The sequence below is a fragment of the Pezoporus occidentalis genome, unplaced genomic scaffold (genome assembly GCF_034315485.1).
Source record: "Pezoporus occidentalis ecotype Australia unplaced genomic scaffold, CSIRO_AGI_Poc_V1 ctg8, whole genome shotgun sequence".
Classification (NCBI taxonomy): domain Eukaryota; kingdom Metazoa; phylum Chordata; class Aves; order Psittaciformes; family Psittacidae; genus Pezoporus; species Pezoporus occidentalis.
Window position 1 is genome coordinate 9,891,656 of NW_026916158.1, and position 27,628 is coordinate 9,919,283.

A 27,628-nucleotide genomic window follows, 5' to 3' on the forward strand; every position below is an offset into this window, starting at 1 on the left:
GAAAAATCATGGCAGTTAGGTGAAGTTCCCGATGACTGGAAAAAGGGAAATATAACCCCCATGTTCAAGAAGGGGAAAATGGATGACCCAGGGAATTACAGACCAGTCAGTCTCACCTCTGTGCCTGGCAAAATCTTGGAGCAGATTCTCCTGGAAGGCATGCTAAGGCACATGGAAATCAACAAGGTGCTCGGTGACAGCCAGCATGGCTTCACTAAGGGGAAATCCTGCCTGACCAATTTGGTGGCCTTCTATGATGGGGCTACAGAACTGATGGACAGGGGTAGAGCAGTTGATGTCATCTACCTGGACTTGTGTAAAGCGTTCAAAACTGTCCCACACGACATCCTTGTCTCTAAATTGGAGTGACATCAATTTGATGGATGGACCACTCGGTGGATAAAGAACTGGCTGGATGGCTGCACGCAAAGAGTTGTGGTCAATGGCTCAGTGTCCCTCAGGGGTTGAGTGCGCCCTCAGCAAGTTTGCCAATGACACCAAGCTGTGTGGTTCGGTTGATATGCTGGAGGGAAGGAATGCCATCCAGAGGGACCTTGCCACACTTGTGAGGTGGGCTGCTGCCAACCTCATGAAGTTTAACCATGCCAAGTGCAAGGTCCTACACCTGGGACGGAGCAATCCCAGGCAGAGCTACAGGTTGGGCAGAGAAGAGATTCAGAGCAGCCCTGCGGAGAAGGACTTGGGGGTGTTGGTTGATGAGAAAATGAACATGGGCCGGCTTCAGTGTGTGCTCACAGCCCAGAAAGCCAACCGTGTCCTGGGCTGCATCAAAAGGAGCGTGACCAGCAGGTCGAAGGAGGTGATCCTGCCCTTCTACTCTGCTCTCGTGAGACCTCACCTGGAGTATTGTGTGCAGTTCTGGTGTTCTCAACATAAAAAGGACATGGAACTGTTGGAACAAGTCCAGAGGAGGGCCACAAGGATGATCAGGGGACTGGAGCACCTTGCATATGAAGACAAGCCGAGAGTGTTGGGGCTGTTCAGCCTGGAGAAGAGAAGGCTGTGTGGAGATCTCATAGCAGCCTTCCAGTATCTGAAGGGGGCCTATAGGGATGCTGGAGAGGGACTCTTCATTAGAGACTGTAGTGATAGGACAAGGGGTAACGGGTTCAAACTTAAAGAGGGGAAGGTTAGTTTGGATATAAGGAGCAAATTCTTTCCTGTTAGGGTGGTGAGGCACTGGAATAGGTTGCCCAGGGAGGTTGTGAATGCTCCATCCCTGGCAGTGTACAAGGCCAGGTTGGACAAGGCCTTGGGTGATATGCTTTAGTGTGAGCTGTCCCTGCCCATGGCAGGGGGGTTGGAACTAGATGATCTTAAGGTCCTTTCCAACCCTAACCATTCTATGATTCTATGATTAGATGTTAAAAGAATATTTCTAGAGAGTAAATTAAGTATCTTGTATTCAGGCTTTAGGGAAATAGTGATTGTCATCTCTGTTGTTCTCTGCCCAAGATCTAGTGTACTCCCAAGAAGTTTCTAGAGGATCTGTGCTGATAGTAAGGGTAGATAATCTGAGCCTGACTTTTAGCTCCAGAAAGTTGCTAAAATAAATATTTAGCCTTTCACATGAGGCTTTCCCTTCAGGACTTCCTTTGTGTTGTATCTAATTCTTGCACAGCTGTTGATGAGAGGGGTTAGGGAAAACTCCAGTAAGTCCCCTCATATGCCCTGTTCATTCCAGATGATCAGGAATTCCATGTTCCATGAAGTAAGGTGTTACACATTGTTATACATTGCTAGCTTCTTGGACCTCAAGTCCCATCTGCAAAAAGAGGCAATGTTGGAGGAGGAAGGGTGGGCAGAAATGTGGCTGCGCCCTAGTCTTTCTGCAAGTAGCTCTGATCCAATGATCACAACAGGGAGCACATCCAAAGACCTTAATCCTACAGTGCTCCCAGGAATGCCCTTGCAGCAATGAATTAAAGAAAGCCACTTGTGCTTTTCTCATGTGCTTTGCCAGTGGATACACTGCTTAAGATGTACTTCTTTTCACACAGGTATTTATCTAGGAAATACTCAGTTTTTGCTTCTCGCATGATGAAACTGATGGAAGGCTTGGTTGAACCATGCTGCCTAGCTCCATACTGGTATGTAATTAAGTCCAAAAGGCACAAGTGCCACAGCCGCTTTCAAAATATTTGCTTTTTGCAGATAATTTTGCATGGAAGGCATTGTTTCACAGGAAAGGTTAATCTAAACAATCAAGGTGTGCGATAAAAAAATGCCACTAATCTCCCTGCCAGAGGAATGGTGCCCATAATAGCCATCTGTGGAAAATGCAGGTATTCCAGCTTATGGAAGGCATTACAACAGCACTCCTGTAAATTAATCACATGCTGTTTGAGGCCTTCACCTTGCTTGTGGGATTCATTTCGTGTCTCAGATATTCTACACCAAAAGCTGTGTGCCAGGATACTGTGGGCTTCTTTCTGTGCGCTGCAGTCATGAACTCTTCTCATTTATTCTTTAATCACAGGGGAGGATTATTTTCAGAACAATAGGGTCTGAAATTTAAATTTGTGCAGGTTTTAATCAGGCTGGTGTTTCTGAGGTCTTTTACGTTCTCTGATATTAGGAGATTAGTTTGAGACAAGATCTTTCAATCCTCATAAAGGTTTAATGTTATTTTGTAGCTAAGCTGTTAATAATTGGCTAGAGATTTTATAGATACATGTATATGGTTTCCACTGAGGGTTTAAGCTAAAGAGTGATTTCTCATACCCTTCATATCCCACTCCAGATGTTCAAGTCCTATTCCCCTATGCTCCAACAGATGGATGCCGAAAATCTAGGGAAATTTAGTGTTTCTCAATGTAGTATATATAACGTACTGTATTTTTGAGCTAGGAAGTAGAAAAGCAAAGACTATTGCCCCAATTTCCACAGCTATTTTCCTCACTAGCAACAAAAAGTACTTAATTCTTATGCTCTAATGGTAAGAGTTCTCCAAGGGAGCGTTATTTTTAACTCTCCCAGGCCAACTATAATGCAGTTGACTAATGCTAAGTCCCTCCTGATTAATTTAATGGTAACTAAATAGTGCAGAAATAGTGAGAAGCCACCAGTTCTCCTGATAATATTGCCTTCCTGATGTCTGTGGTAATCAGCAGCATGCTGTCCAACATATAAAAGTCTCTAAATCAAACAAGCGTTTCAATTTTCCGTTCTGATTAATAATTTTAAATCCAGTAATTTCAGTGCTAGACTTTCAGAACTGCCTGTTATTTGCATATCTGAAAATGACATGATATAAAAATTATAATGCAACATAAATATATAGATGGATCTAGAGAAGAAATTTTGGCTTAAAGAAGAGCCAAATGTATGATGTCTGCAGTATGTAAGGCAGCACTAGCTTTTGTGGTATTATTCAAATTTAATGCTGTGCACTTGCTTTTCTGTATCAAGATCTCTTACTCAAAATGTTGCAATGTCAGGCTAAAGCCTTAATTTCCTTAAATCTGAAAAAGTCAGTAAATTTTTGTAAACAGAAGCCGTGGCTTTGACCTTTGAGCTTATTGCATCGTATCACACATCCCTTCACTCGTGTGAAATGGAGAGGAATTTTTGTTTATTTCTCAAAAAAACAATGGGCAAATCCACTACAGTTCCAGTCTCGGCAACTTAAGTTTGCTGGGTTTCTCTGCACCATCTCCAATCTGTGCACAGAAATCCAAATAAGTAGGCAAATTGGAGACGTTGCAACAAAAAGCAATAAACCCCCCCCCAGCAAACTGAAGTTCAGAATGCATGACCTGGGAGGAAATACTAAAAGGATTAAATTTACTTAATTTAGAGAAGACTGAAAAAGAGATATGGCAAGAGGTTGCAAGTACAAAGAGAATAGGTTGGTTAATTGCTCTTCATGTCAAATAAGGATACAAAAACCATTATGAGCTGTTTTGCAGCATGGAAGACATGGAAAAACTTCTTATCAGCTTGCTGATATAGATGAGAAGTCTGTCTGTGAAAGACACTTTTGTGAAAAACACAGATGTGTCTTTCAGGAATATTCTGGTTTTTACTTCTGAGAAGAGCCGGTTTAAGAGGCTGCTGAGAAGTTCCAGCCCTACAGTTCTGTGATTTCCCAATCACTCTGTCTACAATCCCAGGAAGGAATTTTTTAACCTCTACTTAATCTTTCACCAGGATGTCTATTAGCTAGCTTTTCCATTTCCTTTTAGGAGGCAGCAGGTACCCCTTTGCTGTCAGTTGATAAGTGCTTTTGTCACCATCACAGCTCATTTCTGAAAGGGGGGGAAGGGGAAGCCTAAAAAGGATAGCATTACTAATTCTGCTTGCTCACTCACTTCTGTAATAATTATTTTTTTAAAATAAAATGCCTTTGGTATTGTAGAAAAAAAAAAAGTACGAATAGGGTATGTGTTTTTCAACTGCAAACTAATGTTTCATAAATGCTTTTGAATTAAGTTTGGCAGTACAGTGCTGAAACAAGTGTAGTTGGACCCTTTCTCAGGATGTCAAGTGTACAGCTGAAGTGATTGGGGTCAGAGTGGAGATAAAGCATTAGAGATCAGAGAGTCTAACTTGCAAGTCCTCTATTCTAATCACCAACCATATTCCTGTAAAGTAGAAAGTGCCTCTCTTTATTTTGAGAAGCAGACACTGACCTTTAAAATTCTTAGAGCTACTAAGAGTAGTTTTTTTTGCATCACATATCATAGAAAAAGTAAAGCCCTCATCTGCACAGTAAATGTTAACATCTGGGTTAATTGTGAGGGTATAGGGTATTTTTCAAGGTTTATAGGACAGCTATGCTCTTGGAGATAAGGTTTTCAAAATGCTGTAATGCTTCCTCTTTGAAAGCAGCCTTTGGCTGCAGAGTGCTACTATTGAACATGTTTAACATTACTAAAAATTGAGATGCTGAAGCCATTATTAAATTTCATTCTGCACACAAGCAAACAGTTTATCATAGTCTGTTCCCAGCAATTGTAATCCAATTTTTGTTATCTTACATTGTTTAAAAAAGAGAAAATACTGTACATCAATCTGATAAAAAATGTTTAAATAACTGGTGTTTTGTGATTATGTCGGTTTTACAAAAGCATTACGGAAACATGACAGGGTAACTAAAATCTGATTACGTCTAAGTCCTTGCCCATTATGTGATTATTATGAACCATGACTTCTACTGGCAAATCATGAATTACATGGTCATAATACAAGGGATTTCCAATATAATTAACTGAGATTAGCAGCACTCGAGAAATCTGGGAATAATGATACAACTTTGAACAATCAGTTTTACTGTAAATGCTGCTAGCTTTGGCTTCCAGGAAACAAGAGGCTGGTGGATGTAACTGTGACCACCTGCTGGTGTTTCCTACACCTCCTTTCTCTTCCCTCCCCCCATGAAATTAATTTCAACCTTGTCAGAGTGTTAGGTACTCCCTCTTCTATTCTTTTCCTTTCATATTATACTGATAAAACTCAAGGCTGGCTAAGATTTTAAAAAATGTCAAAGGCTTTTAGATACCTCCTTTTGGGGGCTCACCCTGAAACTGGAAAGGGCTCAGCTTTTGCAAACATAAAAATAGCTGCTTATTGAAGAACAGATGTGTTTAAGACAGCTCAAGCTTGAGCACTTGAAGGCAGAAAGTCATTAAAATCTTAGATTAGTTTCAAAGACCATAGTCAAGGTCATATCATTTCTTTAATATCTCAGGCAGGCAAGAAGACTTTCTTTTCACAAAACTCCCAGGTTTTGGACTCAGATCTGCTGAAGAGAAAGCCATTTGTGTCTGGAGGAGGTTGCTCAGTACTGGGCTTGTTCTTTTTCATGTGGAAAAAAATGGATTTCCACACAGATCCAGTGGCCATCTTCTGGCTTTAGAGAAGAAAGGGAATCAGAATGCATGTTTAAATGCTTAACCCAGTAGCGCATAGACAGCTGGGATAGAGTGGGGACTCCCCTGATTATCAAGGTATCATTTGTCTCTGACAGAGCTGGGATAAGAAAGAGATTCCCCTTCTGACCCACCACACTCTGTGGGACTTAAATTTCCTCCATACATAAATACTGTTGAAGACTTAGAGAAAAATACAAGATCAGCTAAGATTTTTTGGTTCGGTCTGTGCCACCCTCCCTCTGTGATTTATTTTTATCTTTCAATTTTCAGATTTCATGCGAAATTGCATCTCAGGGTTTTATTAAACTGTGTCCATCCCAGGTTTGTACTCCTTGTTCGCTTTGATATTATTATACCAAGTTAGTACAATGACAGCCTTTCATTTATTTCGCTATGGTGATCATACTTCTTTAACCCATACCTCCATTGCTGTTGATAACTGCTCCACTGCTGCTGCATAGTTCTTCTGTTTGTAGCAAGTGCTGGCTTCCAGGAGGGTCATCTGAAGCTCTTTGTTGATGTGGGGCGAAGTGCTGCTGTCAGGTGGGTTCAGAGCATGTGCTTGTGCAGAATCATGATACCCTGATTGTCTGCTGCTAAACACCATAGGCTCATCAAACTCAAGGAAAATGTTATCCTCATCAACGTAGACCAGCTTCGTTTCTATGTCACTTAGGCTTTTCAGAGGAATATGAGACAGAGCTGTTAACATTAATGGATTCCCAGTCTCTAACATTGTTTCTTCTGTTTGCACAGCCAGTTTTTCATTATTTTCTGATTTCTGTTTATGGCTTGCTCTCTCTACATCATTGTTCTGGTTTTTATTCTTTCTTTCTGCCATTTTTATTCTCTCCATTATATTTTCTGCTGCTGCACCTCCAAGATGATTTTTGTCCTCTTGTAGTGCTGCTGGAATATCATTCAATTTGTTTGCTGCTACATTTAACTGCTTACTACTATGCGTCTGCTGAGAGGTTTCATTCTTGCCATTCATGCTTAAAATTTTTTTGGAAGTCAATGCTGCTTTATGATGCCATAACTTGAGCAAAGAAAGAGTCCTAGGAGAAAATGTAGAAAAGTTAAGAATACTCAAATGTTCCAAAGCCAAAAATGCTAATGCCTTCTCCACTATTGTGGGCACTATTATGAAAGAAGGAAACTCTTCAACAGTTAGTACATAAAATATTAGACGAGCTGTAATTACTTTCTCTTTCCTGTGTAAAAGTTTAAGCCCCTTAAACTGCAAAATAACGTCAGTGTTCCAGTTTTATATCTGCAACAAGAAGGGAAAACCTGGCTTTTAAGCAAAAGAAAAACAACCAAAACCCTGTGACTGATTGATTTGTATGTTGTTACACAGTGCAAAAAAATCACTGTGTTCTGATCTTTGAGAGCTGGTAAGCACAGTTACTGAGGTCAGAGAAGGATACTAAAAAAATCAGGTAGAGTGAATATATTCCAGAGGGACATGAGCTCCAAGTGGGGTCCCAGCTGTATTTGAGCCAAATTCAGATCTGGATTTGGCTTTCAAAGCCATTTCTTATTGCACTGTTTACAAGGGACCCTGAAGTGTTGCTGCTAAAAAGCATCCCTCCCCTAAGATTTAACACCCTAATTCTCAGTTTAGGGAGCCAGTAATGGTTTCAAACTTGTCAAATAAGGTGCAGAATCAAGTTCATAAGCCTATTCTCAACACTAGTTCCTATACAATAGGTAAGGTGACTTAATTGGCATTGTAAACTCATAAATAGGGTTTCAGATCTCTGCCATGTTTCGCACCTCTTCCCCGGCTAAACCAGATTGCAGCCAGGACTGTCACCAGCCCAGAAGGAAGGAACTTGTTGATTCTGACATTTGTTCACCACCTCCAGGCTGAAAACTTTACTGCAGCACAGCTGCCTGTGGAGAAACATTCCTCCTTCCATGACTGCAAGAGAATGAGCAAGAGGTGAGGGGATAATTGTGTCATTTAAGGTAATTTCAGCAGACTTTTTCAGCAATGCGCTGAGAAATCACAACTCCTACTGAGTTCAGTGGAGATAGAAAACCACTGGCTCTTCCCCCAGATAGTGCCCGCGCTTGTCAGGATAGAGCTCAAAGGAATCATATTTATAGCAGATTATTTTGAATGGCAGCAGTAAAGCAGCTGGAAAAAGCTAATGTACTTGCATCTGGCAGCAATTTTACCTGTTTGTAAGACATTCAATCCCTTTTAAAACAAACCATAGCACAGCCTAAAGATTGGAAGCTGTGTTTTTCAGTGCTAGCTTTGGCAATAGGTAATTTAGGAAATTATGATTTATCTTCACTGTGCAGCAGAGCAGATACTCCAGCCAGCCCCAGCCCCAGCTGAGGGGATGAGCCTGATGATCTTAGTGCCATGTCATGCCAACATAACTGGGACCTGTTATGGACCTCCGTGTGGCCCTGCAGTGTATGGCTATACCATGTTCTGGAGGGAGAACACAGGACTTTCACAGCCTTTTGGGTGGCCCATTCAGTGAAGGTCCTATAGAACTTTAGAAAATGAGATTTAAGTATCTACGTCATATACAAGTTTATAGGAATTTTCCTCTAAGCAGCTGTATAGTACTAAGGAGCCCTCAAGCAGAATTAGAATCATGGAACAGTTGGATTGGAAGGAGCCTTCAAAGGTCATCTAGTCCACCCCCCCCTGCAATGAGCAGGGACATCTTCAACTAGATCAGGTTGCCCAGAACCACAACCAGCCTGGCCTTGAAATATCTCCAGGGATGGTGCATCCATCACTTCTCTGGGCAACCTGTGCCAATATTTTACCACCATTACTGTAAAAATTTTCTTCCTCACATCCAGTCAGAGTCTTCCATCTTTTAGTTTAAAACCTTGTCCTTTTGCAACAGATCCTGTTAAAAAGTATCTCCCCATCTTTCTCATAAGGCCCCTTTTAAGAACTGACGGGTTGCAATAAGGTCTCCCCGGAATCTTCTCTGTTCCAGGCTGAACAACCTCAAACCCCAACTCTCTCAGCTTTTTGTCCTAGAAGAGATGATCCATCCCTCTGATCATTTTTGTGGCCCTCCTTTGGACCGTCTCCAACAGGTCCATATCTTTCCTGTACTGAGGACTCCAAAGCTGGACACAGTACTCCAGGTGGAGTTTCTCCAGAGCAGAGCAAAGGGGCAGAATCACCTCCCTCTTCCTGCTGGTCACGCTTCTTTGAATGCAGCCCGAAATACAATTGGCTGTCTTCTCCTCACCAGAAAGCTAACAAAGTCAAAGTCCTCTATCTGAAGCGGGGTTGATACCAGCATAAATGGGAAATTGGGAAATGGACCAAACTTTTTGCCACGAGACTGTCTTAAGAATCTAAAAATAATTTGCCATGGAATAAAAAAAAAGCAGAGCACAAACTGTGAAATACGACCAGTAATTTTTTATCACATATGGACATTTCTCTGGTGGACCAGCACCTGAAATGAACTTTGCTGTATTAAGTGGATTTTTACGGCTTCTACTGTATTTTTAGGTATTCAGGCTGATTAACATGACTCTGGGTTGTGCAATGGAAGCACATTATAACTCAGGCAGGCTCACTTTAATCACTGCCTCAATAAAAAAAACCACCACACTTCCAGGGAAAAGCTTTTAGAAAATCATTATCTTTGTCAGTTAAGTATTTTCCTGAGACTTTGGTTAAAATGTCTGGTTTTTATTTTGGAAGCATTTACTGTAAAGTGCTTCTAATGAATCACTATGCAGAGGAATATAGATGAGACAATTTAGTGCTACAGTAACTAACTAAACTACTCTAAATTTGTGAGCTCTCAGGAATGATCTTCCTGATCAGTTCTAAGCAAGTTCAGCTTTGTGTATATTTGAGGGTTAATTTTTGCTAAGAGATGTCTGTCCATGGCACTACCAGCTACTACAGATAAGTATTTTGTTTGGTCTGTTGGTAAGGAAACCACATCTCTTCACATAGAGAATAAAAATAGATGCAAAAGAAACATAAGATAATTTATCTTTTAAAATCTGGGTTTGTCTATTATTTCCCAATATATCTCAGTAAACCTTGGGGAGAGCAACCTGCCTACTGCATAATGTAAATTTCCTTATGTGCATAGTCTTATGAACCCTGTTACTTATGCTTTTTGTTCTGTATCTAGTTTTATTCTGCTTTCAACACCTACTCGTATTATCTTACACCAGATTAGAGAAGAACCTGCTGATAAATCACACAGGGATTTCATCTGGCACCTAGTTCTTATATTCTTTGCCAATTCTTTGATGAGCCCTTTTTATTTCAGAATTTAAACTTTGATTTTAACCAAAAAAGCTTTTGCCCTTATGGTTGTGAAGTAAAACCTTTCAAAACACTTAAGACTTCAGTGCTATCTTCCTAAATCTACATATACCAAGGCAGAACCACTGAGCTACATTCAGCACTGAAGTGTAGAGACAGGAGAGATGAAATTCTAGTAGTTCTCTGAGGGGATTAAGCTGCCTTGAAACTGGACCATTATAATGTTGTTACTAGCTCTTTGGGTCATGAATTCCATAAGACTGTGCTTCAGAACGAGTTCTGTTTCCCAGTTTCAGTAAAATCTTTTGGTAAACAGCACAAGCTGCTGTTTGAGGGTCACAGTCGCCTTTTGTGGCAAGACTATGGAGGAAGATACAATTTCAACGAGGGATTCCGCAGTGTTGGCCTGTGGGGTCATACCCTTGCATGGTTTGGAGGTCCAGGGGAATGGTACAGCAGCTAGGAAGCAGAAAGAAGACTCAATGATTATGTTTCTTACTCTGAAGCAGGTTCCTTACGTGGACCATTTGACAGCAGTCCAAGTGGACTTGTGCTCTGACATTGAACACACTGCATAAATTCCTTGCTAAAACTCAAGACATTAGACATCAGATCTGGAGACAGCAGTAATTCTCTTCCTCTCAACCCTGACTAGAACTGGCAGAGATTTCTCTTGTCACTGTTTTGTTTTGTTTTTGCTTCCTTTGCAGGATAAGGTACAAGCTGCCTCATTCAGGATAGTCTGGCTGTACCTCATCTGCTGTCATTAGTGGTCCATCTGTATTTTATGCTCTCTGCTGTGAATGTTCAATGCTTGTATGGTTTCTAGAGGATAACATCACAACATTTTTCAGCTAGGGTATGACTGTATCTGCAACACAGATGCATTTTGTGCAAAGATACCCCATTTGTCTTTCAGTGAGCTCATTTGTGTACCAGCAGCTATGTCATTGTATTAGCCTGATACACCACTGTGGCTAATTCACCCTGCTAGAAGATCCATATCCTGACAACTGCTGTGTTGGTGTACTACTTAGACAGCGATGAGACTTTTCCAGAAAGTTGTAGGAACTGAACTTTTTAATCTGTAACAGTTCTCCTGTCCCAGAAGGCCATTTGAAATCACAGGGCAGTCATCTGCTACAGTTCATTTCAGTGCAAATGTTGGAAGAGGAAAAACTGCATCCAAAACCATAGAGTGAATGTAAGAAAATTATATCACTGGTACTTGTAAAAGTGTTATCCCACTCCTTCAATGTCCTCTAGTACAGACAGAGAAATATAGTACTACACAAAGCACATCCAGAGCCTCAAAACAGATAGGTCATTAGCTGCCCTCCTCTATAATGATTTCACCTATATTGAATTCTAGAGATCCTGATCCATCTCTAAGGTGAGGATGCTCTGGTTTTATCACTTAGAAATGAAGCAAGATTTATCTGTATTAGATTTACAGGCAGACTTTCTGAATGAGCATGTGCAGTGACAACAGCCAGGCTGAGATCTGAACTGGAGATTTTTCCAGTCCATCTTTCAGAGGGATGACTTTTTAAGCACTTCCTTTACTGCTGAATACCACAAAGGCTCAGACAATCTATTGATGATGAAGGTCAGAACCTTCTTAGCAGCCCATAAAGTGAATCTCTCACAATCAGGTTTCAGACTTTTTAAGATTCTAACCATTTCTTTAGGCAATGAAGCAACCTAGTTCTTTTATCTTGCTATTTTTATTGTTTGAAAGCCTGAGTCACATCTGATCTTTTTAGTTTTAGTTTTCTTTTGGGTAGAGGAGGGGGAATGACCCTTAATGTATCCTTTTTTTTCTTTCAGCACCGCTATTTCTTTGTGATAGACGTAAGTAATGGCTCATTCAGTGCAAATTCAGAACTCCTTACGTTTTTCTTGCTGTGGTAAGGGCATACTTTCTATTATTACAGCTGCATTGTTCATATGGCTGCAGTAAAGTTTTTGTCAGCATTTCCGCTCTAAACACTGTTTTCACTCACTGTATTTAACCTGTTCATAAAAAAAAAAATAAAAAAAAAAAATTGGGCTCTGAGCTGAAATTTGGCAAGGTGAATGGTGTGATGGTCTGGCTTTTTTTTTTTAATAATAGTTTGCAGGGATTTAAGTATGCTATCCTAATTTCCTAATTGTTCTTTGAAGCTGAAACTTGCTTAGCACTAATCTCGTTAGGCTATAGGCATAAGAGAAATATTAAACTGTATCAATAATTACTGTTCACAGCTATAAGATGGCTAGTTCACGAGGCACTGATGCAAAGACAGTAAGCTTAAGCTTACTGTTATTCAAAGTAGCACAACTACAATTCCTTCTATTATTCACAATAGCTTATGGAATTTAACTAAAGTTGAAGGTAAATATGACAGAAACAGATCCTGTTTAAAAATGCTTAACATGTCTCTAGGGATAACATGCAAAAAAAAAAAAAAGATTAGGAAATACAGTTAAAATAATCAAGAAAATCTTCACAAGGTATGTTAATAACATGGTGGTTATTGCCTTCTTGAACAGTACTTAAATGCAGAAAGAAAAGGTGTCATATTAAAGAATAACATGAAGTTCCCTGTCATGAGTCCAGGAATCCAGGAGTCTTCTATGACACAGCTGTGCGTTGATTGGGCAAAAAGAAAAATAGATAAATCCCTATTCCTGCCAACTGTGAATGTGTTGAATAGTAATGGGATCTGCTTCTTCTCCCACTTGAACCTTTTCCCTTCTTCACTCTATGTTTTGTCTATCTTATCATTCCTGCTTGCGTTTCTTGAAGTAAGGCTATAGGCACCCATGGTCCTGTGGAGCTAGCCTGAGTGCTTTATTGATCAGCTGGGAGAAGCAGCCTCTTACTCTCCTTAGCTGCTGTTGCATTACTGTACAGGCTGAAACAGCTAGGGTAAACAGATTCACAGAAGTACCTGGGATCTGAGTTACTCCATTTCATTAGGCACTGAAGCAGGCTGGAAATGTATGCCATATGTCAGCCGTGGGAGAGGGGAAAAGGAGGATAGGCAGAACTGGGAAGCTCCTGCTTTTTCTATCTTCTCCAGGGAAAGCCCATCACGTCTCCATTTGCTTTGTTGGCTTGGCCAAGGCTGCATGCTTAAGGAGCATTAAGGCAATTTTTTTAAAGCTTTAAGGCAGCATCCTTAAGAGGTTATAGTACTCACTGAAATAGGTGAGCCAATTTCACAAGACAGCTGAGACAAAGCTCTTAATATTTTCCATTTCACTGGGGCTTCTTCCCTTCCATATGTACTTCCTACATGTATTATTCCCCTCCATGTTTTATTTTAAAACCTTAAATATTTTAATATCACAACGAAAGTTAATTGCCAACATTTTAACACAAAATTAGGCATCTCAATTAACCATTTATTGCTGTAGAGATGCACAAGGATCTTTTTAACAAGTTGTTTTATTAAAATGAGAGGAATAAGATTAAAATAAAAGGACATTAGACTAACAACTACAATTATAATTCAAAGTCAAGAAGAAACTAGACTATCCCCAGCAGCGTATCTCAGGACAGTGAGGCAACGTAAAATACAGAAAAGCAGCATCAGTGATAACAACCTGGAAGAAGAAAAAGGAAGATTCAGTACACAGTGAAGGCTCAGGATATGTGGTTGGAAACAAGTGTGACTAAGGAAAAATGAAGAGAAATTGAGGATGTTTTCTTGCTGCTTTTTAGGCACTGTGTAACTGTCTTCCTTACACTCCCTCCTAGTCAAATACTTCCTCTAAGTGTGGGAGAAAAATACTGAGAGACAAAAGAGACAGCAGGGAAAGCATTTCAGCTCTGCTTAATGATGTCATCCTATTAGCACAAAGCCCCGCATTGTCAATTAGGAAAAAAAAGGTCAATGCTGTGTCTGACAGGGATGTGAAGCCTGGCCAGCCTTCCTCGATTGGATTCGGCAGCTCAGCACTCCGGGAGCAGAGTGGTTCATTTTCCTAGCTAAAGGGCCACTGAGAGGAAAGAGGGAGAGAAAACGGAAATTTTAAAATGATAAAGGTTTCTACAGCAGGCTCCTGAAACGTGGGCTTGTGAGAACAAATAATTTGTCTGTGTGAGGAACAAGGATGTATGTGTGTGCCTAAGGTATAAACAGACCAGTAAGCTTAGGGTAATCCCTAAATGAAAAGGAATGCAAAGATTGGTACTACAACTGAGACTTTGTGCTGAAAAATCTTGAGGTTTTTTTTTTTTTTTTTAGTACTGCAATATTTCCTAATTCTGTTGGGAAGACAAGAAGGCAATTTTTGAAGAGATTACAAAGCAAACGTCCAAGTGTCCTACTTGCTCTCGTTCTGAAGGAGATGAAGAACTATCGATTTTCTGAAAAGATTGCTTTGAAATGGTGAGACCTGAGTACTTGTAAAGAACAAGCGCAGAGGGGCAAGTTTTGGTTTTGGAGGTTTTTTTGCAGACTCTGCTGTGGGCTTGATTAGATCTGCCAACATACTATGAAGAGGTCTGAATCTCCGAACTGCTCTGGGCAGCCCTGCCTCCAGTATAAGGCAGGAATTCAGTGAAAGCTCATGGTACAGAGAAAGCTCTCTTTTACTTCACAAAATAACCATGTTCCTATGGGACCAGGCCCTAGGAAAGCCCAAACCTAAAGGGAATGTTAGCAAACCTGTAATGACTTCCATTACCAATTGTTCAGTACACAAAACATATCAGCTGCCAGATCCAGAGTAAAGAAGGTCCCTGACACCTTGCAGGGCACTTAGGTCAAACACATTGTGACAGAGATGTGGCTGAGGACACAGATCCTTTTCTTGCTCTAGCTATACCAGACAAGCAGATTACCATGATTGAACCCAACCCTAATTGCTGGTCACCACCCCAGGATCAGCATCCTCTTAGAGTCCCCTCAGTTCTGCTCATTAACTCATGTGAATTGAAAAGATAGGTGTTAGATTAGAACTACCATTTTAGCTGTTTGTATTTCTGTTCACCAAATGCAAGACTCCACTGCTACCTCTTGTAAGATGTTTCATATGGTAAAAAGTTGGTTGTGATATCCAAGCTCCTAACCAGGACCACCCCACTTGATCAAAGGCATCTTTGGTAGCAATCCTTCCTTTTGGTTAGACGATGTAAGTAGAATGAAGCTGGGAGCTACAGAAACTTGGAAAATCAGTGCTAGAGCTTCGTAAGTCATTAATTTTACTGAACGCTTAGTAAAAAATCTAATATCTTTCTTTGTGTGCCTAATTCTTGCTCTAGTAATAACAAAAAAACCCTCCCCAAAATCAAAGTCAACCAAAAGGAGCAATAGGGAGAAAAGGAAGGCATGAGAATGCAGGGAAGAAGAAAAGGAAGTCAGCAAGTAGGCTCTGAGAAACTTTGAACATTATTTAAAAGGCCATCATATCAAGATGCAAAGTTAATTTTAGTGGACTGAGGGCTGTCTTCCTTTTGAATTTCCTTCCATATTGCTCCACTTCTCTGTAGGGAGAATTGCCCCAGGTAAATGTCATTAACTGGAATTTCTTTTTCTCATCTTTTATTGTTGTGGCTTTTATTTCTTTGGTGCTGTTGTTCTTTATGACTGTTGTATCTGATTTCCAATGTAAGAGCAATAAATGGAAGAAAAAGTGTACAAGCAATAGAGTACAATGCAGTGTGAGGGAACAAGGGAGCAGATAACGGGTGCTGACAAGTCCTTCCCACTCTTCTGGTAATAAAGAAGCTCTTGCAGCAGGGGACCATGGAGACCACAGCCTAAATGAGAAATGAGAAATCTTGAAGACCTAGTCCAGGTCTTTCACTGGTATAGATTAACACTGATCTGTCCCAAATATATTGTCTAGAATGATAATAGTCTGGAAAGATGGAAGCTGATGACCCTTTTGACTACAAATGGGTTACTGTGATCAGAAATTCATCTTTGCAAGGAAGACCATGCAAAAAATATACCTCTATACCTCATCAAACAAAACTAAGCTCTCTTTTGCCAAGTTAGCTATTGAATTTCTATGACTCGTGCAATACAATTTGTCTTGAAGCTCCTGTCCAAGTGACTCTTAAAGACAATATTGAAATTATTCTGCTTGGGTTATGCAGGCTAATAAAGAGTCTGATAACTGGTGGTAGGGCACTGAAGCATTCATGCATATGAAATCATAACCTGAGATTTTTCTGATGCTATGAAAAGAAATGCAGAACTACTGGTGCTTAATTTTCTCTGACTTGCAGAGCTGTTTCTAAATTCAGGTATCCCTGCAGTGAGTGATGGTTAAAAAGAATGTTTATAAAAAAAAACAACAAACCCAAACCAAACAAGGTGGAGAAGTTTGTTTCCAAACCAGCAAGGCTCACTATTTACCTTCAATAAGCTATCTTAACAATTACTGTTCAATGAAGGCAAGAACTGGCTTTATTGAGTGGATTATGTATACAGCAGTGAAAACTGTAGGAGCAAGAAGAAGGTGAAACTTTTCTGGTGGCAATAAAACCTGTTGAAATAGCCAAAGCATCATCCTCAGGGCCTAATCTGGCTTGGAGTCTGCTTGACTGAAAATAAGAGACAATAATTTTCTTATGGCTCCATAATTCAATTGAATAACTTAGTTATCTAGTACTACTTTGTCATACAGAATGATCTGTGTGTTGAAAGCCCTGTTCAGGCATAAACTAATTAATTTTCATGGCAGGACCAGTCCTGCGAAGTGCTGTGCTTCTACAATGCAAGAGAAATTGAGGAAGCACAATAACTCGCAGGGTGAGGATGAATTTCCCATTAGATATGTAATTAAATATTATGAGTCCCACTGGGATGCAGAGATGTTAAGCAGAGATATTAAATGAGTTACGCATAGGTGTGCATCCGCCCCTCTTTGGCTCCTGATTCAGAGCACAATGGCGGCAGCTATCATTGAGCCATCCTCTAGACTCCTTCATACAATCACTACAGTTGCCTTATATTAATGAATACCTCCAAGGGATTTCATGTTAGATACAGTTTTTCCTTAGTAATGCTAGACATAAAGAGCAAAAATTCAGGGTCAGAATACACAATAAAGCATGTGGGTAGCTTATCTATCTATGTTCTATTTCAGTAGCAGCTTTAGCAAATACTCAAGTTATGCTTCTTCCGTTCCTTACAGTGTGGAATAATAAACTTTAAATATTCCTTGGCAAAAAAAGCCTGAGAGGCAGGAAAAAGAGAAAGATGGAAAGTTAAAAAAACAACACCATATTAAGCACATGTCAGTAATTTGGGAACTATATTAATTAATAGATATTTAATTATTTCCAAAGTCATCGTTACAAACCTAGAAAATTTAGAGGTAGGGTTTCTGGATTTTTTTAAACCTGTGTATTACAGCTATGCATTTTACCCTAATTGCTTTGTAATTTGACATGCTATCGTTTAAAAGTGGCAGCTGAAGTGAATTCACTAACAACTGAGAGCTGAAGCATGCACAGATGAGAGCTGCAGACAGGCAGAGCTTCAATTCAGCAACTTTGTACAGGCAATAGAGCTGTAACATAAAGTCAGCAGGAAAGAAAAGGTTGTGAAAAAGACCTGGCTGAAATATCTCAGATTAACATTCAAGGCAGTTCTTTTACCTTGACAGCTTTTAGTTTTTCAGTATGGTTTCTGGTTTTAATTTCTTCTTTTAGTTTGGGTGTCTTAATTTTCCAGTGAAGAATTTGCCCTTTACACAATTGTTTTAACCTCTGTGAATGTTTATTACCTTTGATGCATTATTTTGTTGCTATGGATTTTAACCTTGAAGTGCCACAAGAACAGCAAGGAAATTTTCCTTCCTTCCCTTGATGAATAGAAAGGTACATGGCATAAATTCTGTAGGTACGAATTTCCTATTCAGGATGCGTGAGGGAACATGGTCTTTGACATGGTTCTATGCAACAACACAACTCTGTAAGATCATGGATAGCCAAGGGAAATCCAGTGGCAGTTGTGAGTGACTGGAAAACCAACAAAAAAGTCTGATCCAGCAGTTGATTCTAACATTGTTATGGTCATTTTACTAAATGTGTGGTTGGTTCTTGCCTTTATTTCCTATAAACTGCAATGGGACTAGAGCTGTTGCTGATTCTGTAGCCCATGCTTGTGTAACCTTTAAGTTATATTACTCTAATGTTTTATTTTATGTCCTTCCTATAAAATTCTGCAAAACTCCAATAGATGCAAGATATTGCAACCTGAATATCAACTTGCAGTTAGGAGACTGAACACATTAAGTGAGTTGAAAGAAAACTGTATCAGTTCTTTTCATCCAGTTGATTTTGCCGTTAGGAACACAAAGTATTTGGTATGGCTACATGTGGGATGCAAACATCATGTTATGAACTTTGCCATTAGTAGAGATCATCCAAGGTGTTCTTCTAGCTCTGAAATTTAAATTTAAAGAGGAGCAGAGGTTTACAATTGCTTTTTTGTCCTGAGTACAGGTCACTTTTGGCCAGTAACTGAATCCATTGAATTAACAGGCTATTGTACATTCAGATTTGAGAGGTGAATTATGATGTTTGTTTCTATGTATAATCTGTTATTGTAAATCTCCCTGTGAACTATTATTCTGAAGGTTTTATGCGATGGTTATGAAAGACTGAGTGATGAGACTTATTAATGTTGGCTTTAAGTTATGTAAAGCTTTCTTTCAAAATTATTTAAAATCGTTTTTACCTAATATCATCCTGTCCGTGAAAGAACCAACAAGAACCAAGGTGTCAGTTACCATCACCAAATTTTAGGGTTAGGAAATGGGGTGAGGATTGTAATGCCTTTGGGACTACCAAAATCTGGGTTTACCCGTGGCCCAGCACTCTGCTGCTGCAATTAATTGCTGTTACCCCCTGCATGTCATGAAAAAGAAAGCATAAGGCTGGGTGCTGGACTTGAACCTTCCTCCAAACCTGCCTGCAAGCCACATGACAGGCAAATGTGTTGGGGAGGCAGCCCACAGGTTCATCAGCTCCTGCTGAGGAGCAAAAATGTCTTTTAAGGACCAGAAGCATGAAGATACCCTCACACACTGTATACCTGACTGTGAAGTACTTTTCCTCCTTTTTGATGCTATTTTTCTTCTTGACTGTTACTGTCTTGATGTCAACTAACTTTGCACTCTTCATTATGAAAAACCAGCATTTGCTTCTGTCAGTGTGTTTCTGGTTTGTAGAAGGCAGTAAATTCCAAATTTTTCATTTGTGGGGCTAAGTGAAGCCATTAAAGCTTTAACCCTCACTTATTCCCAGCAAGGCACCATTACAGATGATGTTGGAATTAAGCTAAGAAATAAGCGGGGGAAATATCCTGGCAATAGAAAGCTAAAGGCAGTGACTTTGAGCAGGTTCTGATTTGGATCCTGGCTTCTGTAAATTCTTGCTGCAGCTGCTCTTGCAGCTGCATTATCTCAGCATCAATCTGAACAATGCTATGTAATAGCCTCGTTACAGAGGGTCTAAAGAGCTAACAGAATCCTAAAATCTTCAGACTTTTTATAAGATTTCCATCCTGAAATACCATATTTAAACTATTTTTCAATGTTTGAATTTAAATGGGCACAATTAGAGTTGATTTTTATTTTGTTTTTCAACTGGTAGTTATTACATTGAGCAAGTGCTCCTCACGGTCACAGTCCTGCAAACGCACACATGCAGCATCTTAATTTTATAGGAGTGAGTAGTCTTACTGAGTCGCATAACATTAGACATGCAAACAAGCAGTTGCAGAGCTAGGGTTTATATTTATAATGAAGAAATATGTACTGCAGCAAAACATTTTACATTGATTTTGCTTTCAAAACAGCAACAATACATGGAGTTTGCTCATTGTTGGCCTTACTTACCATTTCAATCAGTTGGTAAAACCTCAAATGAATTTGCTAGAGCAAAGATAAATGTACGCAAAACACTTCAAAGGTCTCACTTTTACATGTGTCTGGAGATTAAAGTTTGTCAGTGGTCATATTTGAATACTATTAGCACAATATTTAATCCATATTTCCTAAATAGTTTTGCAAGTTTAGTTATGGATGTCCTGGCACTGCCACCAATTTTCACAGATACAGTTAATGACCTTTTAAGGAGCAGGCACCGCAAAGGGAACGTACCTATTGAAATACTTCATTTACTGATTCTATGACAGTATGGCCACCCTGAAATACAACAGACCTCATCTTATTTAGCAGGCTGCTGACAACTCAGCTTCTAGAAGGTATGCAATTAGATGACAATTTCAATGTTATTTTAAAATAATTTCTCTAGCCTTCATGGCTGCAGGAAAAGGCTTGGAAAAATAACTCATGTATCATGTAAAGGCTCAGGAAATAAAAGGAAAGAAGTCAAAGAATGTATTTGTAAAAATAACAACCAAGAAAACCCAAACCCTTTTCCCTTCACCCCCCATTTTTATCAAGTGCTCCTGGTTGCCTGCCTGAGGATGTTTATTGTTTAAAGTTAGCAAGACTGAATGACAGAGGGAGTTTTTTATTAGTAAAGTTCGGTTACTGGTTGTAATAAGAGCAAGTTTTTGGTGCTTTTTTTTCATTCTAATTATACTTTACATGCACCTTTCTGTAAGTGTGGGTAGATCATGAGATGTCTGTGCCTCATGGAGCTATAAGACTTTGCTTCTTTTGAGTACCACACGGATCAACTTACTAATATCTGTGAAACACAAAGGAATTAGAATGATGAATGTCCTATAAATAAATAAATGTATCTCTATTCATTAGCTAGAAAAGCTCTGTTTTGTTTCAAGAAGTGATTACTGAAAACACTTTACCATGTATTTTATCAGCAAACAAGATGGCATTAAGTGGCAATATGTTAAAATTAGTTGTCTTCCATTCTTTTAACTTTACTGGAAAAAGTTATATTCTCTTTTCAGATTGTATTTCCCTAAGTATAAAACAGATGCATTTGGATAAATATATTGGAACATAATATTAAATTAAATGAAGAAAAGGAAATATAATGAAATAACATCCAAGTATCAGAAAAAAAAATTCTTTTCACAGGCTTGGAGTGGAAATCTAATGTTCCTTCTCTATTTTATCCTGCTATGAGGATGACAGGTATTCTATCATCTTCCAAAGTACCATCTGAGATGTCTCTTCTGATCTGAACAAGAATGGATGTCCATTCATGGATAACCAATTTCAAAATCCAGTTCAGTATATTAAATCTATTTCTGCATTGAGCACATTGTTTGTGCTTAGTACATTTATTACTATTATTATAATAAAATTAAATGGTGCCATCTGAGATCAGGATTCTATTGTACTTCTACGTATTCATTGTAAAATACATTTTTAAAGACGTATCCTTTGTGGCAAAATTGGGGTATGGGAATGAGGCACAGAGAAGTGGATCCCAGGGACATACAGGTAACCCATGGCAGATTAGCTTCTCTCTTTCAGGGTTCCTGCAGTTGCCTTTCCTAAGTCCCATTACAAAATGGCACTGAGCCAGCTCAGCACAACTGTAGTTGCCTAGGGAGTGCTTGAAGAACACCCCTATTGGGGATGTACTTGGGAAGTGAAACACTGGCTCAGTCAAGGCTCTTGAGCTTGTTGGAGCATGTGAGTACAAGCACCCAAAGGTTTTGCATGGCTGTCCCTGATGCAGTCAGTCCTAAATGCTTTACAACATGCCTCAGCTTAGTAATTCCAGCTCAGCTCTTCCTCACCTTCTTGTGAATACCTTCAGCCCCGTGTTTTGGAAACAAGAAACTGAACCTGCTCAAAGGTGTCTTACTTGTATATAATACCATAAAGGAAATCTATATCCCCGCAACTCTTCTATCACTTGCATCTCAGATGATTGAATGTAAGCAGAGGCTTATTCCCATCCTGTACCACTGAAGGAGGTATATTTATGCTCATCAGGACCTGAGCTCCACTTATGTATGTGATAAAAGAAAAAAAAGTTCTAAAATAGGTTTAGAAAAGGGTTTTAAGGAAGGTCCTTATTAATGTGTCAAGAGACTAAATTGCTGAGCACACATCAGAGCAACTTGTTAACCTTACTTTCTAAAGAAATTCTGCAAATGAATTTGAAAAATGCAGTTAAATATGAAGCCTTTGCTGCTTCTAACTCAGACAAAAACCTTCTAATTGCAGGCCACAGGACAGAGCTGGTGGAAAAAGGTGCGCTGGAGTTATGATCACAATTTGAAATACCACAAGGGTTTAACAAGCACTTTGAAGTAGAGTAGAAAATGATTGGACTCACAGAAAACAGTCCCATTTCAGTGTCAAGCTATTCTCTTAGGCAGTGAGTGCTAAAGAATCCCATGACCGTTGGGAAACAAGTGAATAAGGAGCACAAAGCAAAATCTGCACAATTAATCAAGTAACTAAGATACAAAATCTCAGAACAGATGTGTCATATTGCAAATAATAGTTGTTTTGCAGAGAAATGAATAAACTTACTTTCAGGCCAGGATATTTTGTTTGTTTTTTTCACCTCTTCAGTAGCTTATTATTTCCTCTACACATTTGCCTCCCCAGGTGCCACTTAGATATGGCATCTAAATTTCTGTACTTCATTTATGCAGTTGAGATGAAACCAGACAAATGAACCATTGCCTCCCATCCGCACTTCCTGGCCTGCTGGATGTGTGGAATTGTGGGGAAAAGTGCAGCAAGGCTAAAGCAACAAAATGGGGGAGAGAAATAAAATGGAAATGGTTAGGGATTCAGTATTAGGGAGAAGCATTGAAGATCTGAGGAGGAAATAGAGAAATACAGAAAAATAATACGAATGTAAAACAAGTAGTTGGATGATGAGTAGAACTAATGAAACCAAGTTACCTGGACCTAGGCTAGGCTGTTTTCTAACAGCATACAAGCTCTGATCGAAGCATTCCCTGCAGAGAGAGCATTCACAGTGTCTCTCCCTCATGTGAATTTTCCTAGTGTCTATTCAGTGGGTTGTTGATGATGCAGTAATTTGGAGATAGGATCCAGGGAGAGCTAGATAAACAATAATTAAGTCTTTTCCCTCAGAAAACCAAATGCTGTAGTCAGAATGAAATAAGAAGGAAGGAAGATGCAAAATGGAAACAAAACTGAAATAAAAAAGGGGAAGACCTTTCTCCACCTAAATCTTCAAGATTATTATTTTTTCTTTTTAACTTAATTTTCTAATGGGAGAGGAAAAAACCTCTGGATAGAGAGAGACAGGAGAGCAGTTGAGACAAGTGCTTAAAAAAATCCATATAGACAGACGAGATCCCCAAGTGGAGGTGGCCAAGAAATAAAGGCTGCTACTAGGTGGTAAAATGAAAGAAGGGATTTGGGGTAGGTGAGACCAGAGATGACTGGAAGAAATGCATTGCAGTCTCCGAAGAGTGCCAAGACTTTAAATTTGAGTGAGGTGAAGAAAATGAAACGCTGACCCCTTGTTAGTCCCCACTCCCTTAAACATGAATGGAGGAGGAGATTTAGAGGTGGATTTCCTCTGTGAGGGACAGGAGTCCTCCTTTCCCTCTCAGGACTGTCCCCACTGTGAGTACTAAAGTTGCAGCCAGCTCAGGAAAAGCAAACTATTAATATCCTGTTACTCCTCAAAGGGAAGCATTCCGTATGTGATAACCCAGGTCCCACCTAGATCCCCTCTGTGCATGGCATAGAAACAGGCAGCTTTCTCACCAGCCAGCTCTCTCCAGCTCTCTCCCTTGCCTCTCACCCTCCGTAGCTGCCAAGCAGAATGTTCAAAAGACAACATTCCAGGTGTCCTTGGAGACCCCACCAGCTGGTGCCCCGCCCTTCCCCATGTCCTAACTGCCTGCTGTCCCTGGCATCCCTGTGTCTTCCCCAGCCCGTGTTCCTCCGTGCTCCTGGTTTTTCCTACATACTTACAACCCAACGTCCCCAGCATCTCTGTGTCCCCACCACCTAGTGTCCCCTGCTACAGGGGGAGTGCCAGGGATGTAGGCCGGTGTACCCCATGTCCCCAGCATCTCCACATGCTCATCACTCCTCATCCCCAGCCACCACACTGCCTGCCACCACCTCTCCACCCACATGGTGAGCCACGGCTTGGCTAGGCCATGACTTGGTGTCTAAAAAAAAGCTGTCAAATCTGTGCTATAAATGAATCTTCCTAGGACTCGTTTAAGTGGCAGGTCTGTCCCACCCAACTTGCGTAATTTTTGATGCATGACGTCTCTGTATGGAGTAACAAATTTGAAGTTCATTATAAATTTTGTTGAGATTACTACTCCAAATTTCCTAGCTGGCAATCAAGTTCTGATCAATTTTTTAAAGTATTTTAACAATGTGCATTTTAGTATAACAGAAGTGTGAGACAAAAAGAGAGGTGAGAATTACAAAAAGTGAAGTAATCAGCAGGCTTATTGGAGATGCTGTCAGGTTGCTCATGCCCCTGATTTAAGTTAAAAAAAAAAAAATAAATACTAGAGCAGATGGATTGCTTATAAGATGTGTTCAAAGTTGCCAGTCCAGACAACATAATTTTTAGGGCTAAGAATTCCCTATACAGCAATGTTTGAACTGAATGCTTTTTATGGATGCGATTAGTTCGTATAGTTGTGTGATTATGCATATGGGATCTGATTCACAGGTTTGCTTCTTTCTTCCTTCCTTGACAAAGGGTAAATGTAAGAAAAAGCCTAAAAAAGTTTGTGGTGGTTAAAAATATTCAGGAGAAGTAAAACTTCAGGTTTAGAAAAGTCACATCAGGAGAAAATATAGAATTTTTAGATCTTTTGAAATTTCTACTGTGCAGAGAGTTTTAGTCTTTAAGGCTAATAAAATAAATTAAGAGTCCAGTGACATACAAGAGTGGGTTTTTTTCTCTGCTCTCTGTTTGACTATATATCAGTTGGTCTTCCAGGCAGAAGAATCATCTTGCTGACTACATCAAAGATTCCTTACTAGGAAGAGACCTTAAAAAAATTAAGTAGGACTACTTGAAAAAGAGAGATTTTGTTTCTTCCCTAAAAATAGAGATCCCAGCATTTTTTGTTTTCTTTTTCCGGAAAATAAGCAAGGAAAGAAAGTAGTTGTGTTTGATTAAAATTTGACTAGTCTGAGAAACAGGCTGACATGGTCTCCATAAGACGCAGCCCAAGGAGGGTGTGCAAATTAAATACAAGTGCAAGAGATGTTGAGACCACACCTTTCATGAGACATTGAAACAAAGTTCTCAAACCAAAATGCTTTACTTTTTGTCTCCAAAATGGCTTGTTTTAAATGCTTTCATGAAAAATTGCAGGTAGTCAAAGGCAGGCAGGGGAGGGCTTTGGGGTGTAGCTGGGACAAATGGCAAGACATTGACTTCCAGCATGGGCAGCCTTTGGAGAGGAGCTGTCAAGGGTCTTGTGACTCACACTTCTGCTATGTGCCTCTGAGAGCAGCAGAGAAAATGCACATTAGCATCACATACTTTTCCACATTTTTTCTGGTCAAAAGCTGGGCTGCTACATCATTTATTGAAAGTATGTCTCTCACAGTTCTAGGATGACTACGTGGCCCTTCCACCTTTGAAGAGATGCAATGCAACATTCATGTGTTCAAAGGTAAATATGCATATGGCTATTGTTCATTTTGAGAGATTCTGGAAATAAATGGTAAAGGACCACAGGAGAAGTCAGTGCTTGGAAAACTAGAGAAAATGTACTGCACAGGGGGGGTCACAAATGTTTCCTACCAATCTGTTTGTTTGCTTTTAATTTATAACTTGCAATTTCCTATTGATAACTGGGTTAACTTTTGCTAGAGGATTTCCATGCAGGTACTTGTAAGCTAGAGATCATACAGTAATGGCAGCTTTTGTTTGCACTAGAAGCTATCTGGAAAGCCACTGCTAAATCCTTGGGGAAGCAGTTGCCTCTCTGGTAGCTATGCCCTTCATAAAACATAGGCTCTTGCATTATTGGTAGATTTGTATGTTCCCATATCCAATAACTCTGAGTAAATGGTGTGTTTAAAACATCTGTCATAGCATTAAGAAAAGGTTTCTGCCATGCTGTGGTAATGGAGAATATTTTGTGACATGCTGGAATTGAATCCCCTTGTTGTGAACATACCCTCTGGCTTTGGATACCCTTATGCTTACTCCTTGCAAAACACATTAATTTTGGAGGCTTATTTGTTTTAATACCTGTTACTGCCTACACCAGTCCTGAGAAAGGATGAAGCTGTGATATGTTGGCACATTAGTCTAAAAATCAGGATAATGCAGGACTGAGATGAAAATGAGGAGTACTACTAACTCTCGAGCCAGTGCTGGGGTAGGAGAAGCAAGGGGAAAAACAAGAACTTCTGTCTCTGTAACTGTTTAAAATATAATGATAAAAATTACTAACCAGAAGTTGAAGGAATTTTTTTTTTAATGTCCCCCGGGTCCTGCCCCCCCCCCCCCCCCCCCCCCCGCAAATTTTAAACAAATTACTTTTAATATTACCTAGACATTAATGTTTTAGGTTGAGTACTATTCATGCTCCATAACTGCTTTTCATTAATGTTTTAATGGGTCGAGGCCCAATTCCACTGAGGTCAATTAGAAGATTCCAAATAAATCTTTTCTTCCCCTCCTCACATTACTATGCAGCTTGTAAGAGGGCTGACATTGGTCTGTGCTTTTGTTTTAAAACAATTCAAAAGATGATTTTCCAGTGGGAAGAACTATCACTATATAATTTGTGGCTGGTACTTAAACTGATGTTACCCACATAAAAGCACTTATCTTTAATTTTGGGGAAATTTTCAGACATGCTGAACACAATTCTACCTGAAGTTAAATATAGGCTTTGCTGGTCAATGCCTCTGAAGACCAGAAACATAATATTTAACGTATTTCATTTTGTCTTGTGTTGTAAAGAATCAGGTTCAGAGTAGTTCAGAAGTGCATTTCAACATGTTCTTTCTGCAAATATTTCAGATAAATAAAGTGGTATATTAAGATAAAATATGTTCAGTTTTATTTATGATTTAACTTCTTACCTGCGAATATCTAACTTTAATGAGATTAATTTTTAAATAGACTTCAGACTTTAAATAATTAGAAGCATCTTTCTTCACAACAAGAATATAGTAGGTCTTTGGCCTGATATGCCATAAAAAAAAATGGAGGGTGAGCTATAAAATACCTTGGGAAATATTGATATTTTTGTTTATTCATGTTATGTATGGCTAACTGGATAAATACTACTATGGTTTGCTGCAGAAGCCCAAGTTAAAATTTCTGTTGTACCTCTGAAGTTGCAGTATGGTCTGGGGCAAATAATTTACTGAATAAGGCACTAAGACTTCATGCTATACATGCATAAGTTTCTGAACCCCAGAGCTCTAGCTTTAATGATAACTACTTTGAAAATATTCCTTTAATGCTCTTTAAGTGCAATTTCTAGAAGTACTTTCTGGCTTTAACTGCAGAGCTTCACATTTGTCTGGGATGTTTTAAGAAATC

General features: G+C 39.5%; 1 protein-coding gene and 1 long non-coding RNA gene across 4 annotated transcripts in view; one reads left to right on the forward strand and one right to left on the reverse strand.

Moving 5' to 3' along the window:
• SPATA16 (spermatogenesis associated 16) overlaps positions 1-23,965 on the reverse strand; it is a 98,857-nt gene extending 74,892 nt beyond the window's left edge. For all 3 annotated transcript variants that reach the window (XM_062603036.1, XM_062603033.1, XM_062603037.1), the window contains exons 1-2: positions 23,845-23,965; positions 6,319-6,955 (exon numbers count right to left, since the gene is read on the reverse strand). In XM_062603036.1, coding sequence (XP_062459020.1) covers positions 6,319-6,891 — 573 coding nt within the window. In that variant the 5' untranslated portion in view covers positions 6,892-6,955; positions 23,845-23,965. The remainder of the gene's footprint in view (positions 1-6,318; positions 6,956-23,844) is intronic.
• LOC134155864 (uncharacterized) lies at positions 20,898-22,633 on the forward strand. The gene is made up of 2 exons (XR_009961751.1): positions 20,898-21,264; positions 22,312-22,633. It is a non-coding gene; the product is annotated as an uncharacterized LOC134155864 (long non-coding RNA).
• Positions 23,966-27,628: the final 3,663 nt, after the last annotated feature.